This window comes from Myiozetetes cayanensis, unplaced genomic scaffold (assembly GCF_022539395.1).
Source record: "Myiozetetes cayanensis isolate MyiCay16 unplaced genomic scaffold, myiCay2020 scf1, whole genome shotgun sequence".
Taxonomy (NCBI): domain Eukaryota; kingdom Metazoa; phylum Chordata; class Aves; order Passeriformes; family Tyrannidae; genus Myiozetetes; species Myiozetetes cayanensis.
Window position 1 is genome coordinate 136,204,477 of NW_026086604.1, and position 12,100 is coordinate 136,216,576.

General features: G+C 37.9%; 1 protein-coding gene across 18 annotated transcripts in view; it reads left to right on the forward strand.

Annotated features, from left to right (window-relative positions):
* SVIL (supervillin) overlaps positions 1–12,100 on the forward strand; it is a 139,141-nt gene that overhangs the window by 68,552 nt on the left and 58,489 nt on the right. For all 18 annotated transcript variants that reach the window (XM_050310332.1, XM_050310342.1, XM_050310352.1 and 15 more), the window contains 2 exons: positions 2,505–2,571; positions 7,720–7,811. Coding sequence is in view for 16 of the 18 variants with exons in the window: in XM_050310352.1 (XP_050166309.1) it covers positions 2,505–2,571; positions 7,720–7,811 (159 nt within the window). In the remaining 2 variants the exon portion in view is untranslated. The remainder of the gene's footprint in view (positions 1–2,504; positions 2,572–7,719; positions 7,812–12,100) is intronic.

The following is a 12,100-nucleotide window of genomic DNA, read 5'->3' on the forward strand; positions in this document are numbered from 1 at the left end:
ATACTCTCAATTTTAAATACAAATACTTAAAATTTCTTTAATGTGATTATGAGCATGTTTAGAATTCTTCAGCAAAAGAAAGAACAAAATGCTGTTGCAAATATTTTCCTTCTGTGAATCAGTTACTGTGAGGGTGTTTTTTTATCTTTAAATTAACCATTGAGTAAGACTCTGTTAAACTGATGTTTCTTTGTTGAGCATATTTAATGTCTTTTGATGCACAGTTGTTTTACTTTTCCTCCTGTGTTTGTATTTAAGACTTCTGTATTGTGGTAAGTAAGTTTTATTGGACTTTAATCCCCCCCACATGGTGCTTAATTTGAACAGGAGGAAATACATAAAATATCAAAACTGTGTGACAGAATATAATTGCCTGCTAGGTTTTTCTGTGTTTAGGGTGTGGGGGAAAATTGAAGCTCAGCCCTGTGAAATACAGCAAAGTTTTAAGATGTTTTTGAGGCAGCATAGATGTGGTGTGTATGATGTTACTGAATGTGTTTAATGGGTAGCAACAGCCAAACCGGCTTATGTGCCCCGTCTTAGCAGCCCTTCTCCCTCCCTGCTCCCAGGGAAGCAATGCAGGCTACTTTCTTCCCTTCTCATATTCCCTCCCCAGTTTTGGCTAGGGTAGGCAGAATTTCTCTGTGGTCTGCTTGTGGTTTTCACGGTGGACAGCTGTTTCAGTGCCAAAAATTCTAGGATGGGTTGTATCCTGTTAGAACAGCTATAAATTTAAGATATGCCTGGTTCTGATTAGCTAAGCTGATACTGAGCTGGGCTTTGAAAGTTAGTGCATAGTCTTCTCAAAGTCATATTAATCTGGCCTTTTTAGAGGATGCTTATGGCATGGAGTATTTTTTTTTTTTAATGTTGTAGTGTAAAATATAATGATTTATATACCATTCACACTGTTTTTCTTATAATACTCTGTTTTGGTTTAACAAGATATTTCTGTGTAATCTATGTACTTTATTCTCCATTTAATGGAAAGAGAAAATGAATGTTAACAAAAACAGGAAAAAGTTGCCTATTAAAGTTGAAGAATGCTATTAGCAGAGCTACTTGAAATCTGCAGTGACTTGTAGCAGATGCCTAAAAAATGCCTTTTTGCACAATTTAAACTTCTTTATCAAGCTGTTGAAATTCTTTCTGGTTTTTTTTGCCTTTTTTTATATTTATACCTGTAGAGATGGCAGAAAGAAGTGAAAGAGGATGAAAAGTTTTGAAAGGCATAGACAAAACATACATTCTGTAAATTAAGACCCGTATTGTCAGCTGTAAGTTACATTATACCCTTTCAGCAAAAATAAGGGACATTCTACCCTGACTCTAAAATACTGTGCATAAGCAAAATTTTTTTTTTGCCAGTTAAATCTTCTTTGAAATAGTTAAATCTCAGCTGTGAGGCAGAGTGAAAGGGATTTAGCTCCTTTTGAATTGTTCTAAAGTCCAGATTGTGTAATATTCAGGTCTGTCTTTGAAAAATAAAATGATTACTCTATCAGTGACCAACTGTTTATTAATTTAAGGTCTTGAGGGAGTAGATTTAATATCGATGGGGACACAAGGCAATTTTCCATTGGGAGTAAGTTATTGGTAGCTTTATGTACTTTTCAACAGCAGTCACTGACCAGGTGCTCCCCTGCTTTCTGACCAGCACTTCTCTAAGGTTTCGTAATAGCACCCTCATTGTTAAATGAATGGAGATGGTACTTGGAGCACTGGTCCCCCTTGCCATTGGTTATCATTTAGACCCTCTGGTGAAGCACTTGATTGCAGAAATTAAAAAGTTAAATCTGGGAGAGAGTGGGGAGATTGCCCATTGCTTCTTATGGTTCACAAAGGTTTGGGAACCTTAGAGGCTTTGTAATACATACTTTTTGAAAATGAGGCTGCATGTGACAGTTTTGCTCTCAGTGTAAACGTGTTCCTCTGTGAAAGTAAAGCTAAGGCTTTACTTCTAAGGCTTTTCAGAAAAAACATGGGAGCTTCCAAACAGTAGACAACAATTTCTGTCCGTCATGGATGGTATAATACTGTTGCAACAGATCCTCAGCTGGACATCTCTGACTTCTGCAGTGAATATGCAGTTTTTATATGCTAGGCTGCAGCCAAGAAGGCTCTTCCTCCTTGCAGCATTTCTCATTTGCAGAGTGCATCATAAACATGTCTACTCTCCATTTTATAAGTTGGGAAACCAAATCAGGGAGTTTAAATGATCATCCCAGGCTGCACTACTACACCACAAATACTAAGAGTAGGACATGGCAGTTCCATAAAGTGTTGATGGTTTTAGTATGTCTACTGTCTGTAGTCAATTTTGCGAGGCTTTGGTTTATCACCATCTTGAACATGCCAGACTGTGCTGTTTGACTAGAGAAAAGGCCTCTGCACAGTCTTTTGCAGTGGAAAGGCTATGTTTGGAGGCTACAACCTAGTTTACCAAAAGTTCCCCATTTATTACAGCATCTTCACAGTGTTGTGGTTTTTTTTCTATTTTGCAGATTTTGCCAAGGGAAACTCAGTCAGATTTAAACCTTCACGATTGCTCCTAAGGAAGAGAGCGTTAAGGTAAGGTGGAGTTTGTCTTGCCCAGTGAAGATCACTGGTTGCAGTAACTTACAATCATTGCTTGAATCTACATTTATTCTTTTGTTGGGAAAAGTAATTATTGGTCCTCTCACAGGACCAAGCTCCAGCATAGAGCAGATGCTCTGAATGAGTCTTAAAACCACCAACTGCCTCCTAAGTAATGTTAAAATCTATAGCTGGAATTGCTAAGGGAAAAGTCCCACTTTGCACTGGGCCTCGTGCCACTGCAGTGCACATTTTTCCTTGTGTGGCATGGGCACAATACAGACCAGTGAACCAGCTTGAAATACTTACCTGCCTGTAAAAGAAAGTGGCTGAAGTGGATGAAATAATTATATATCCTTGCAGGGAGCTTTGTCAGCAATCTTGGGGAGAGAGATGAGGCGGGACACTGCAGAGGTGAATGGACAGCTGGTGTTGCTGCTTCCTTGCAGGGCTGTGCTGCCTTGTGCCTGCATTCTTAGGAAGTGGTTCCATGGGGCTGAATAAGGAGATACAATTAAGCAAGATGACAATCACGTTGCCTTTCTCTTCCCGTTCTTACTCCAGCTGTTTTTGGTGTCCACGTTTGGGCTTGCTGGAGTCATCCATAGTGGCACAGAAAAGAGATCAGGGAACTGGGAACTGACTCTTGCCCCAGCAACCAGCCGTGTTGTTGGCTCAGCTGCACAGTAATCCACCAGCACACAGGTTCACTTTGAAGACTTCTTTTCAGTCAAGGCACACCACTTGGAGCACACCTGGTTCCCTGTGATGTTGTTCCTTATGTCCTGTAGAGAGATGGAGAAAATAGGTGTACAAGACACACTGTGTTATGAAAGCAGGTAGGGGAAAGTAGAAATGAGAGTAGCAGAGAGGGATGTGACTGTAGAATGGACCTTTTACTTAAGAGTCCAAGGAAGGAAATTCTCCTGGAGGTAGAGAAAGAGGAGCGAACACCAAGAAACCAGTTGGCAGGTATACAAGTGGATTTTGTTCCAATTTTGTTTCAATCATAAAATCTCAGTATATCCTGTAGCTTTAAACGGGATGGCAGGTCAGTGTTACCAAGTGGCATTTGGATCAAACTTCTGGTTGCTTTTGGGCGTGTAACTAGGTTAGTGGGACAGCTATTTAGAAACTTTATGCTGCTGCTGCTGCAGCAGATGAAGTTTGCAGCCTGGAATCCCTGATGTATAGAATACGGCCTACACTTACTTTGGAAGTTGGCAGAGCAGTATAACTGCTGAGACTGTCAAGTACTCTACTAATGCTACATTATACATTGTTTTTTAAAACTATGGAGATTGTGAAATATTGTTGCCTCTGTTTTAACAGGAATCATCTGAATTCCTGAACACTGGAGAGTATAATGAGTTTGTTGGGAAGCTGAGGCCAAACCACACACAAATCCTGTGTGAAACAAACTGGTGGGACCTCATGCTGTTGATTGCATTTCACGAACCATGATCACAGGCTATGTTTCAGGCAAGGAAAGGGCAAGAAGTTCCTCTTTCATTATCCAGATTTAACAGGGACCTTAGGAAATAATTGTTGCAAACTTCTAATTTTTTTTTTCATTTAGAGAACCCCTTGTATGCCTTAATTATTTTAATAATGAATGTGCAGAGCCTAGCTGGTAACTGCAGAAATTCATGGTACTGAACATATCTGTTCAGAATCTGCACCTAAATTTATAACATGACTAGATGTAGCCATGAGATTTCTAGAAGAGGGTTGTGGATGAGTTTGAAGGTACAATATATCTGGCAATTCAAGTCTGACTATCTGACTCTACTTAAGCAATTGAATTGATGCAACTCCTTCTTCAGGAAAGTAATAAAACTGGGAGACTTATGAATATATTCCTTTGAGGAAAAAGGGAAATCTTAGTGAGGAATTACTTATGAGTTTATTTTTTTAAAAAATACTTATGAGTAGTGAGTGTCCTGTACTTTTTTTTTTTTTTTAATTTGGAATTGCTTTAACATCATTTCAATTCAATTTGGATTCCTAATGAATGTTCTTATTGAATACTGTGACATGTCCTAAATATGCCTACTTTCATTTTTAGAACTAATTTGATATATGTGTCTATAAATACCCAATTGTTTGGCTTGACTCTGTCAACTTCAGAGCACTAATCTGTCTCTGAATCCTCTGCACATGTGAAAGCAATGTTATTATACACTGGATTAAAACATTTTGGTTTTTTCATGTGCAAATATTTAAACCAAGCAATGCCACCTGCAACTTAGCTAGAGAGAGGAAAAAAAGCCTCTGAAGAGATAAAACTCCTCAATTGTGGATTAAATAGTGTATGAAAATTGGTAACCCTTAAAAATGTAAACAGGTAAATAGGTTTGGACAATCTGTTCAGAGTGAAATGGAAAATGAGGGCATAGGGAAAGCTATGAAGGGACTTTCACAAAGCAAATAACCTGTGATGCTGTTTAGCCTAGTGAAGGTTAAACTTAGGAAGTTTGTGGTTATCTAAAGAATTTTAGTGAAATCTGCCAGTGAGCAAATGTTGCAAGCCACCCTCTGCACAAAGGAGGAGGGAACTCGCATACAGGAAGAACTGGATGACCTTGAGGAGTAATAGAAAAAGGATGTAATGTAATAATACTAAGTGCACAGTTGTGCATTGGGGGCTGATAAATTTTTCTGTCACTTGCAACTGATGAAAGCAAAACCTTGGCATATTAGTTTCTGATGCAGGATTGAGCAGCCAACATAGTGTAGATATAAAAAGGCAAAGGTGTTATAGATCCCAGCATTCAACTAACTAGTCATATAATAATGCTTTCTCTATTAAAATTCCTATTTTTATAAGATACTGCTCAGACCCAGATCTGGAATCAAGACTATCCAATTCTGGTCATGGTATACAGAAGAAGATGACTTAAAACTAGAATAAGTGGAGAACAGATTTTTTTACAGATAATCAATGAAACTGAGAACCTGTTTTGAGGAAGCTAAGTACATATGGATAACTTCTGTTAAGAAAAATAAGGAAGGTAAACAACAACATTGTCATGAGAATGAATGGATGAAAACCCAGTGAAAGGCATTTAGACTGAGTTTAGATGATCTCTGGTTTCAGAGTCCGTGGAACTCCCTGGAGTGAACGTAACTGGTTTATAGTACTTAAGGATTGTTGAGGAATCCACAAGCAATCCAATAATACTGTTCTTTTTAGAACCAGCAGGATAGTGCCAGTCTTGATTCTGTATGATTTTACCCTTGGAAATTCGTGTAGGAATGAGACATAGTTGTCAGTGCATGATTAATTTAAACAAGGCTTTTGCTGTATGAGGGAATGCTTTTCTGTACAGAGTCCCATGTTTATGGAAACTTAAGGTGCTGCACTGTCACAAGCGTTATGGAAGCAAGTGGAGATGCTGCTAAATAAAGCACAAATATTCAAAAGTTATGAGCTGGTCCCTCAGCCCTTTTGTCTTAAGTAATTAAATTGATTGGACAAAATAAATTTGGGGGTGGTTTATAGCCTCAGGCCAATATTATTTTCATTTTTCAAACTCATGCTCATACAAAAGGAGTGGAAACTGCTTTCAAATGGGAACTGGGAATCTCTCCACCCAGGGTTCCCCAGAAGCCATGCCTGTAAGAAAGTAACATATTGGGAAACTAGTAAGAATCATGAGTATTGGCAGTGTGGGGTTAGGCATATACAAACATGCTGTTAACTCTCTTGAGTCTCTGCCCAGTCTCAGATGACACATGCATCCATTTTCTTGTGACTGTGTTGCGCTATTTTGTTATTGTATTTTGGGTTTTGTTTAGTTCAATTATAATGGTTTTACCCTGTAAGGATACAGTTTTCTCTAATGGACAGCTTATTGCAGCTCTTCATCTTCTATTTGCAATTTTCTGTAGTGACTAACATTGCTTTTCTTGGCAGTACCTGGAGTAATTTCTGTAAGTGCAGTTGTTGGACACAATTTGCAGCAGGTGGCAGGGTGCCTGGATGTGACACAGCCCAGTTTCTTCATTGTCATTTCAAGGATTTTATTCTCTCCTCAAATGTCTTACAAAGGAATATTATTTATAAATGATAAACAAGCAAATACTTATAGGAGTTCATGAAAAATTTACTAGTCATAATAAGTTAAAACTCTATCCAATGAGAAATGTTCTTTTGTAATAATGAGTGCAGAATTCTTTTTTTACTATTTTTTTTTTTTTGTTTTCTAACCAAATAACCTTGGGGGGAAAGCGCCATTTAAAATCTGTCCTAAGAAAGGATTTTCTAACAGTAAGACTGCATAGTTTTTCTTATCAGAATGACAGTAAATTATATGGCACATCACTACCACGGCAACATGAAGAGCCTAGGATCACTATGAGGATTTTTATTTTTTACACCTGTCTACCCAATTTACTAAGCATTTGGAGACCAGTCTAAGTTGTCTTATGCCCAGTTGAGATAGTTTAGAAGTCATAATGCCAGAATACAGCAGTTTGCTCTCTATTTTTAATAATCAGAGAAAAAAATCTTGCTTACAAGGAGGAACTCTTCCTCCAAAGAAGTCTCTATAGGCAGTATCTACTTTAGACCATTATGACACCTACATTTTACAGTTAAAATGTGTATATTTAATGGACATATTTAAAGAAATATTTTGTTTCACCTAAGTGAACATTTTTCTTGTTTTGAAAAGACATGGTATAAAATTAAATTATCTGACTGATGCTCATATTAATGTATTATAAACCATGTAAATTCCAGAGAACAGTGCAGTAAGAACAATAGGGCAGTCATGCAGAAGGCTACTAGGTGGAGTGTACATACAGTACTGCATTTGATGACATATGTTTTAATATTTATGGAGAACCATTCAATACAGATTATTTCAAATGTAATTGCTTAGTATAGCATTTTGAAGGCAGTCTCCAGTCAGTAATTTAATGCAAAAATGTGTCACAGTCAGTTCCAAACAAGTTTCAAATTATGTTAGGTTTGGCTTTCTGAGTTTCTTTGGGTTATTTCTTAGCTCATTCCTATGGAAAATATTTTCTTGCATATCTCTGTTAGACTATCTTACAGTAAATTGATTACATCTTGGCTTTACTTCATTTGTAGCAGAAATATCCACAGTTCTGTAAAACAGATGTTGCTTTCAGTTTTCAGAAGGAGTTTTCATTTGAAGATAAAGAAGAACTTGCAAACAGCACAAAGGATATTGATGCTAATCTCTTAGCAGTACTTCCGAAAGGTAAGTAAAGGAGACACGTTATGAACACAAGTGGTAATTTAACAGCATGTGAAGTTTAGTCTGTGCAAGTACAAGGCACAGTTAAAATTATTTAGGCACAGATGTTTTGTAAATGAGTTTTCCATGAGAAGTATGCATAAGGGATGAAGCAAGGGATGAACAACAGTGCTCTTTTATAAGGCCTTGCTATATCCCTGCTTCATAAAGTTCAGCTTTGTTTACCTAGTTTTCAATAGGTTAAGAAGTAGCTGAAATTCAAAACTTTAGAAAGGCTTCTTTGTATAGTTGAATTAATCCTGAAATCAAAATATTAACTTGACTTGTAGTCATAGCTCTTTCCAGTCCCCTTTGGTGGTTGATAGAATGGCTGTCCTTGCATGACCACTTGACTACACTCTGAGTTTTTGTCTTATGTGCTAAGCGAGCTGCAGTAAGTATGGACTTTGGCTTGGGTTTCTTTGTTCTTAAACTTCTGTCTTAGTGTGAATAACTTCTGAAGAAAACAGCACTTCCATATTTATCATTTGACACAGTTGAGGCAGAGGTAAAAGTTAATTCTCTTGAATTATTTAGAGAAAATCACAGTATGCTTGAGTTATTGACCTGTAAAGGGTGACATTTGACTGAAGAATTGTGTAACTCCCACAAAGATATTCCCTTCAATCAGGGATGTTATGGATCTCAGAACTTTGATTAAAATTTTGTGTGTGTGTGTCTTCTGGTGATATTTATTCTTTTCAGACAAACTGCAAGAGTAAATGCACTAATTCCAACATAAAAGAACTGGCTTACTCTTTTAATGTCAGTTGTTGCAGGATTCCTTTAGAAAGGAGCCCTTTTTCCACAATAACTTTTACATGCTAATTGAGTGACATGCTTGCTTTTAAATACAATCATTACAGATGTTCAGAAAGAAACATTGTTGACAAAATGATGGAACAGAGTGATATACATTTATACAATACAGACTTCCTGAGAGCACCAGTCAGTAAGAATGCAGAGTCCCCTGTTATTCCTTATACTTAGACTTACAATCGTTCTGGCCAACAAGTTAATTGTGAGAGCCTTCACTTGAGAAATCTTATCTGTAAGTTGCTTCTCAGTGAACTAATTTTTATTTCAGGATTTTTCTATTTTTAAGAAAATATTACCATAATAAAGGCATCAGATTTGGGGTGTACCAGACTTAAGAAACAGTTAGTAGTGGGAGCTTATGGTTTCATTCTAAGGGGACTACTTGAAACCAAATGCTTTCTGAACATCCAGGTTAATTTATCCTTTCTGGGGCCTAACTTTGATTCAGTTTTGCCTATGTTGGAAAATCGGAGGAGTATGTTTAGTTTTCAACTGACACAGACTGAGGTTCCAAGAGTCTGGCTGAAGTCTCACACATTGCTGCCTGCAGTTGGGCATTGAACATGTCAGTACAGCTCTGCTGGCATAAACAGAAGACAAACGCTTCACCAACCTAGTTTTCAGACAACCACCTTTCCAGGTGTGGAGAGGAGGAAGTAGGAATGAGGCTGGTAGGCTTTACTATTGTGTTAAATTTTTCTCAAAATGAAAACAGATTTTACCCATGTTGCAATGGTTATTTATCATCTCTGATAAATTAAGCCTCTGGCAGGTAAACTTTTGATCCGTGTCCATCCAGGTTCACAAATGTATGTGCTCACTCTCTCTTAGGAACTTTTGGGAGGCTTAATTGAGGTTTTACAGCTTCTGAACTGTAAAAAGAAAACTGCTGTCCCATGCCTACAACTTTATTCATGTGTCCCCTCTGCTGTTGTCAAAGAGGGCTTTCATGATAAACATGTTTATATTCTGTAGCACGTTTTTGAAAGATTTCTGAATACTATAAGAAATATTTTATCTTAATTTAAGGAGTTTTTAAAAAATTTGTATGAGGTGCACTCCAAATGTATTTGTTGGATTTTATTCTGGGACGAGACATGGAACAATGCTGCTTTTCCTGATTACTGGTGTTCTAAGGTAAATTTTGTTTAGAATGTCTACACTTACCAAAATTAAGATGCCTATTGGCAGTCAACCTTAGAGGGTATCCTACCATAGCATCCAGCTCAATAAAAAATAAAATAAAGCCTCAAGTTCAGGGCTGTTTCTGAACTGTGGCTGTTCTTCCTCTTGCCCTTAAGTGACCAGTGGTGTTTACAAATTGTGTTGCCTTGAATTAATCTAGATAAGGAGCTTTTACTGTGAAATTAATTATTTTAAGCTTCTTAGTCTTTTCCTGTGTGCTGAATCAGATCTTTGTGCTAATTTTTAGGTAGAAGTGTTGTTACTCTTCTAACCCTACCATGCTGTAGTTTCTGATGGTCACATGGAAAAAACATCCCATGAACAGATGGACGTTGGCACCAACCTATTCAAATTGCAAACTAAAAAGGAGAAACCTGGTCACCTAAGTTTACCAGGGTCAGCCAGTGTCCTTGGGAGTGATATGTCTCCAATTGGCTTTCATGTTTTGAAGTAAAATATTTTATTCATCAAAAAGAAATCACAAGAGTAGAAAAATTCCTGCATTTAATCTTTTTTTTTTTGGGGGGGGGGGGGGAGGGGAGCGTTTTTGCTTCTTTTTCCCCTCCAAAAGAAGAATAGTACTGGAACTGCTTTTAAAGAAAAACTCTGCAGATGTTGGCCAGCTAAGCTGAAATTGTGTGGAAAAACTGTAAAGCAGCATAGAGTAGTCCCATGCTATTTTTGTCCTATGTTCTTTGGGAAGGTGTTGGAGAGATTCTTCATGGGACCAGTGCTCTTTTTAGGACTGCAAAGTGGTAGTAGAATCTCTGGAACTTCAGCTAACATGTAGCAAAGAGGGTGTTGAGCTAATGCTTCTGGGAGTTCTTTAGATTTTCCATATTTCTCGTATGTAGACAACTTATGGTCATGTTTCCTTTTCTGTGAGTGGGGGGAAAGGTAAGAAAACTTCTGTTATTATATGAAGCCATGCTTTAGAGCTTTACTAAAGTTGTGTAGAAAAGCTGTTCTCAGATAATGATTTTAGTGACTAGAGGAGGAAAATTATTAGGATTTGGATGGAATGTGGTTTTATTACTGTGAGCTTTGGAGGCCTATGACTGAAGTAACAGAACAATTACGCGGGGTTTTTTGACTGTTTTATGTGTGTATAGCTAAGAGATGGAAGAGAAAAACTCCAATAGCTAGAGAAATACTTAAACAGAAGTAGATTTGGGGGCGTGAGAGCGAAGTATTTATGAGAAAGCATTTCCTTTGGTGTGAATCGGAAATGAAGACTAGTTTCATTAGGGTAAGTTCTCTGTTTATTACAGTTCCACTGCTAGCACAGCTTGAGTGGGCAGGGCAACAGTGGAAACTGCCCATTCATTGAGAGAAAAGTCATAACACAAAATAACATAAGGGCTCATCTTTGCTTTGGTGTAAATGCGAATTTTGTATTGCCCAGGTCCAGAGATATGTGCTTGGAATTTACTGATTTTCAGTGACTATCTTACACTGTCAAGCTGGTCAGTAGCACAGGCGTAGACTTCAATCTGCTTTGCTGCAGATGCTGAACTGAGGCATGGAAGAGGTGTCCACTGGGTTAGCTCAGGATGCACTGTTAGCACTGTTAAGTAGCTGCATCCTGAGCTACTCTGCATCAAATGTGTACATGTTAGATTTTTTCAGGGTATGATCACAATCTGAGCTAACCTGGCTTGAGAAATTAAGGTAGCTATCTTAAGTTTGCTTTCTGTAAAAATACAGACTAAAGGAGCTGTTTTTGAGAGTGGTCCTGTTCATTTGTTTTCTCTGTTCATTGCACGTTCTCAGGAGGCACTCATCTGTAGCCTCAGACACTGCGTTCATATCTCATTCATTTGCATCTCTGAGTCATGATCAGAATATGTTCATTCTTGCTGATCTAAGACATTTTATCTGTAGTCCTAGTGACTTTTCAGCACATAAGGCTGATACGACAGCCAATGTTAGTTGTATCTATGAGGTAGGAGCACTGGTATTGACTACAACAAACTTCCTGGATGTGTCAGCTGAGCTGAAGCCCTGACCTAGCTATGTGTGTAAGATCTTGCAATACAGGGAAGGGATAGAAGGTGCATCTGACCTTTAAAAGGGTGGTGTTTCAATAGTGTTTATCTTGTAAGTAGAGCAATGAACTCCGGTAGCAAAGAGGTGATAGAACCATGTCTGCTAGACAGTCCTGACTCATCAGGCGTTTCTGATGGCAATCTCTGGCTAGTTTAGCAGGCTGTAGATTTTAGCTTGCTTTGACTTTTGATCCTTGGGTC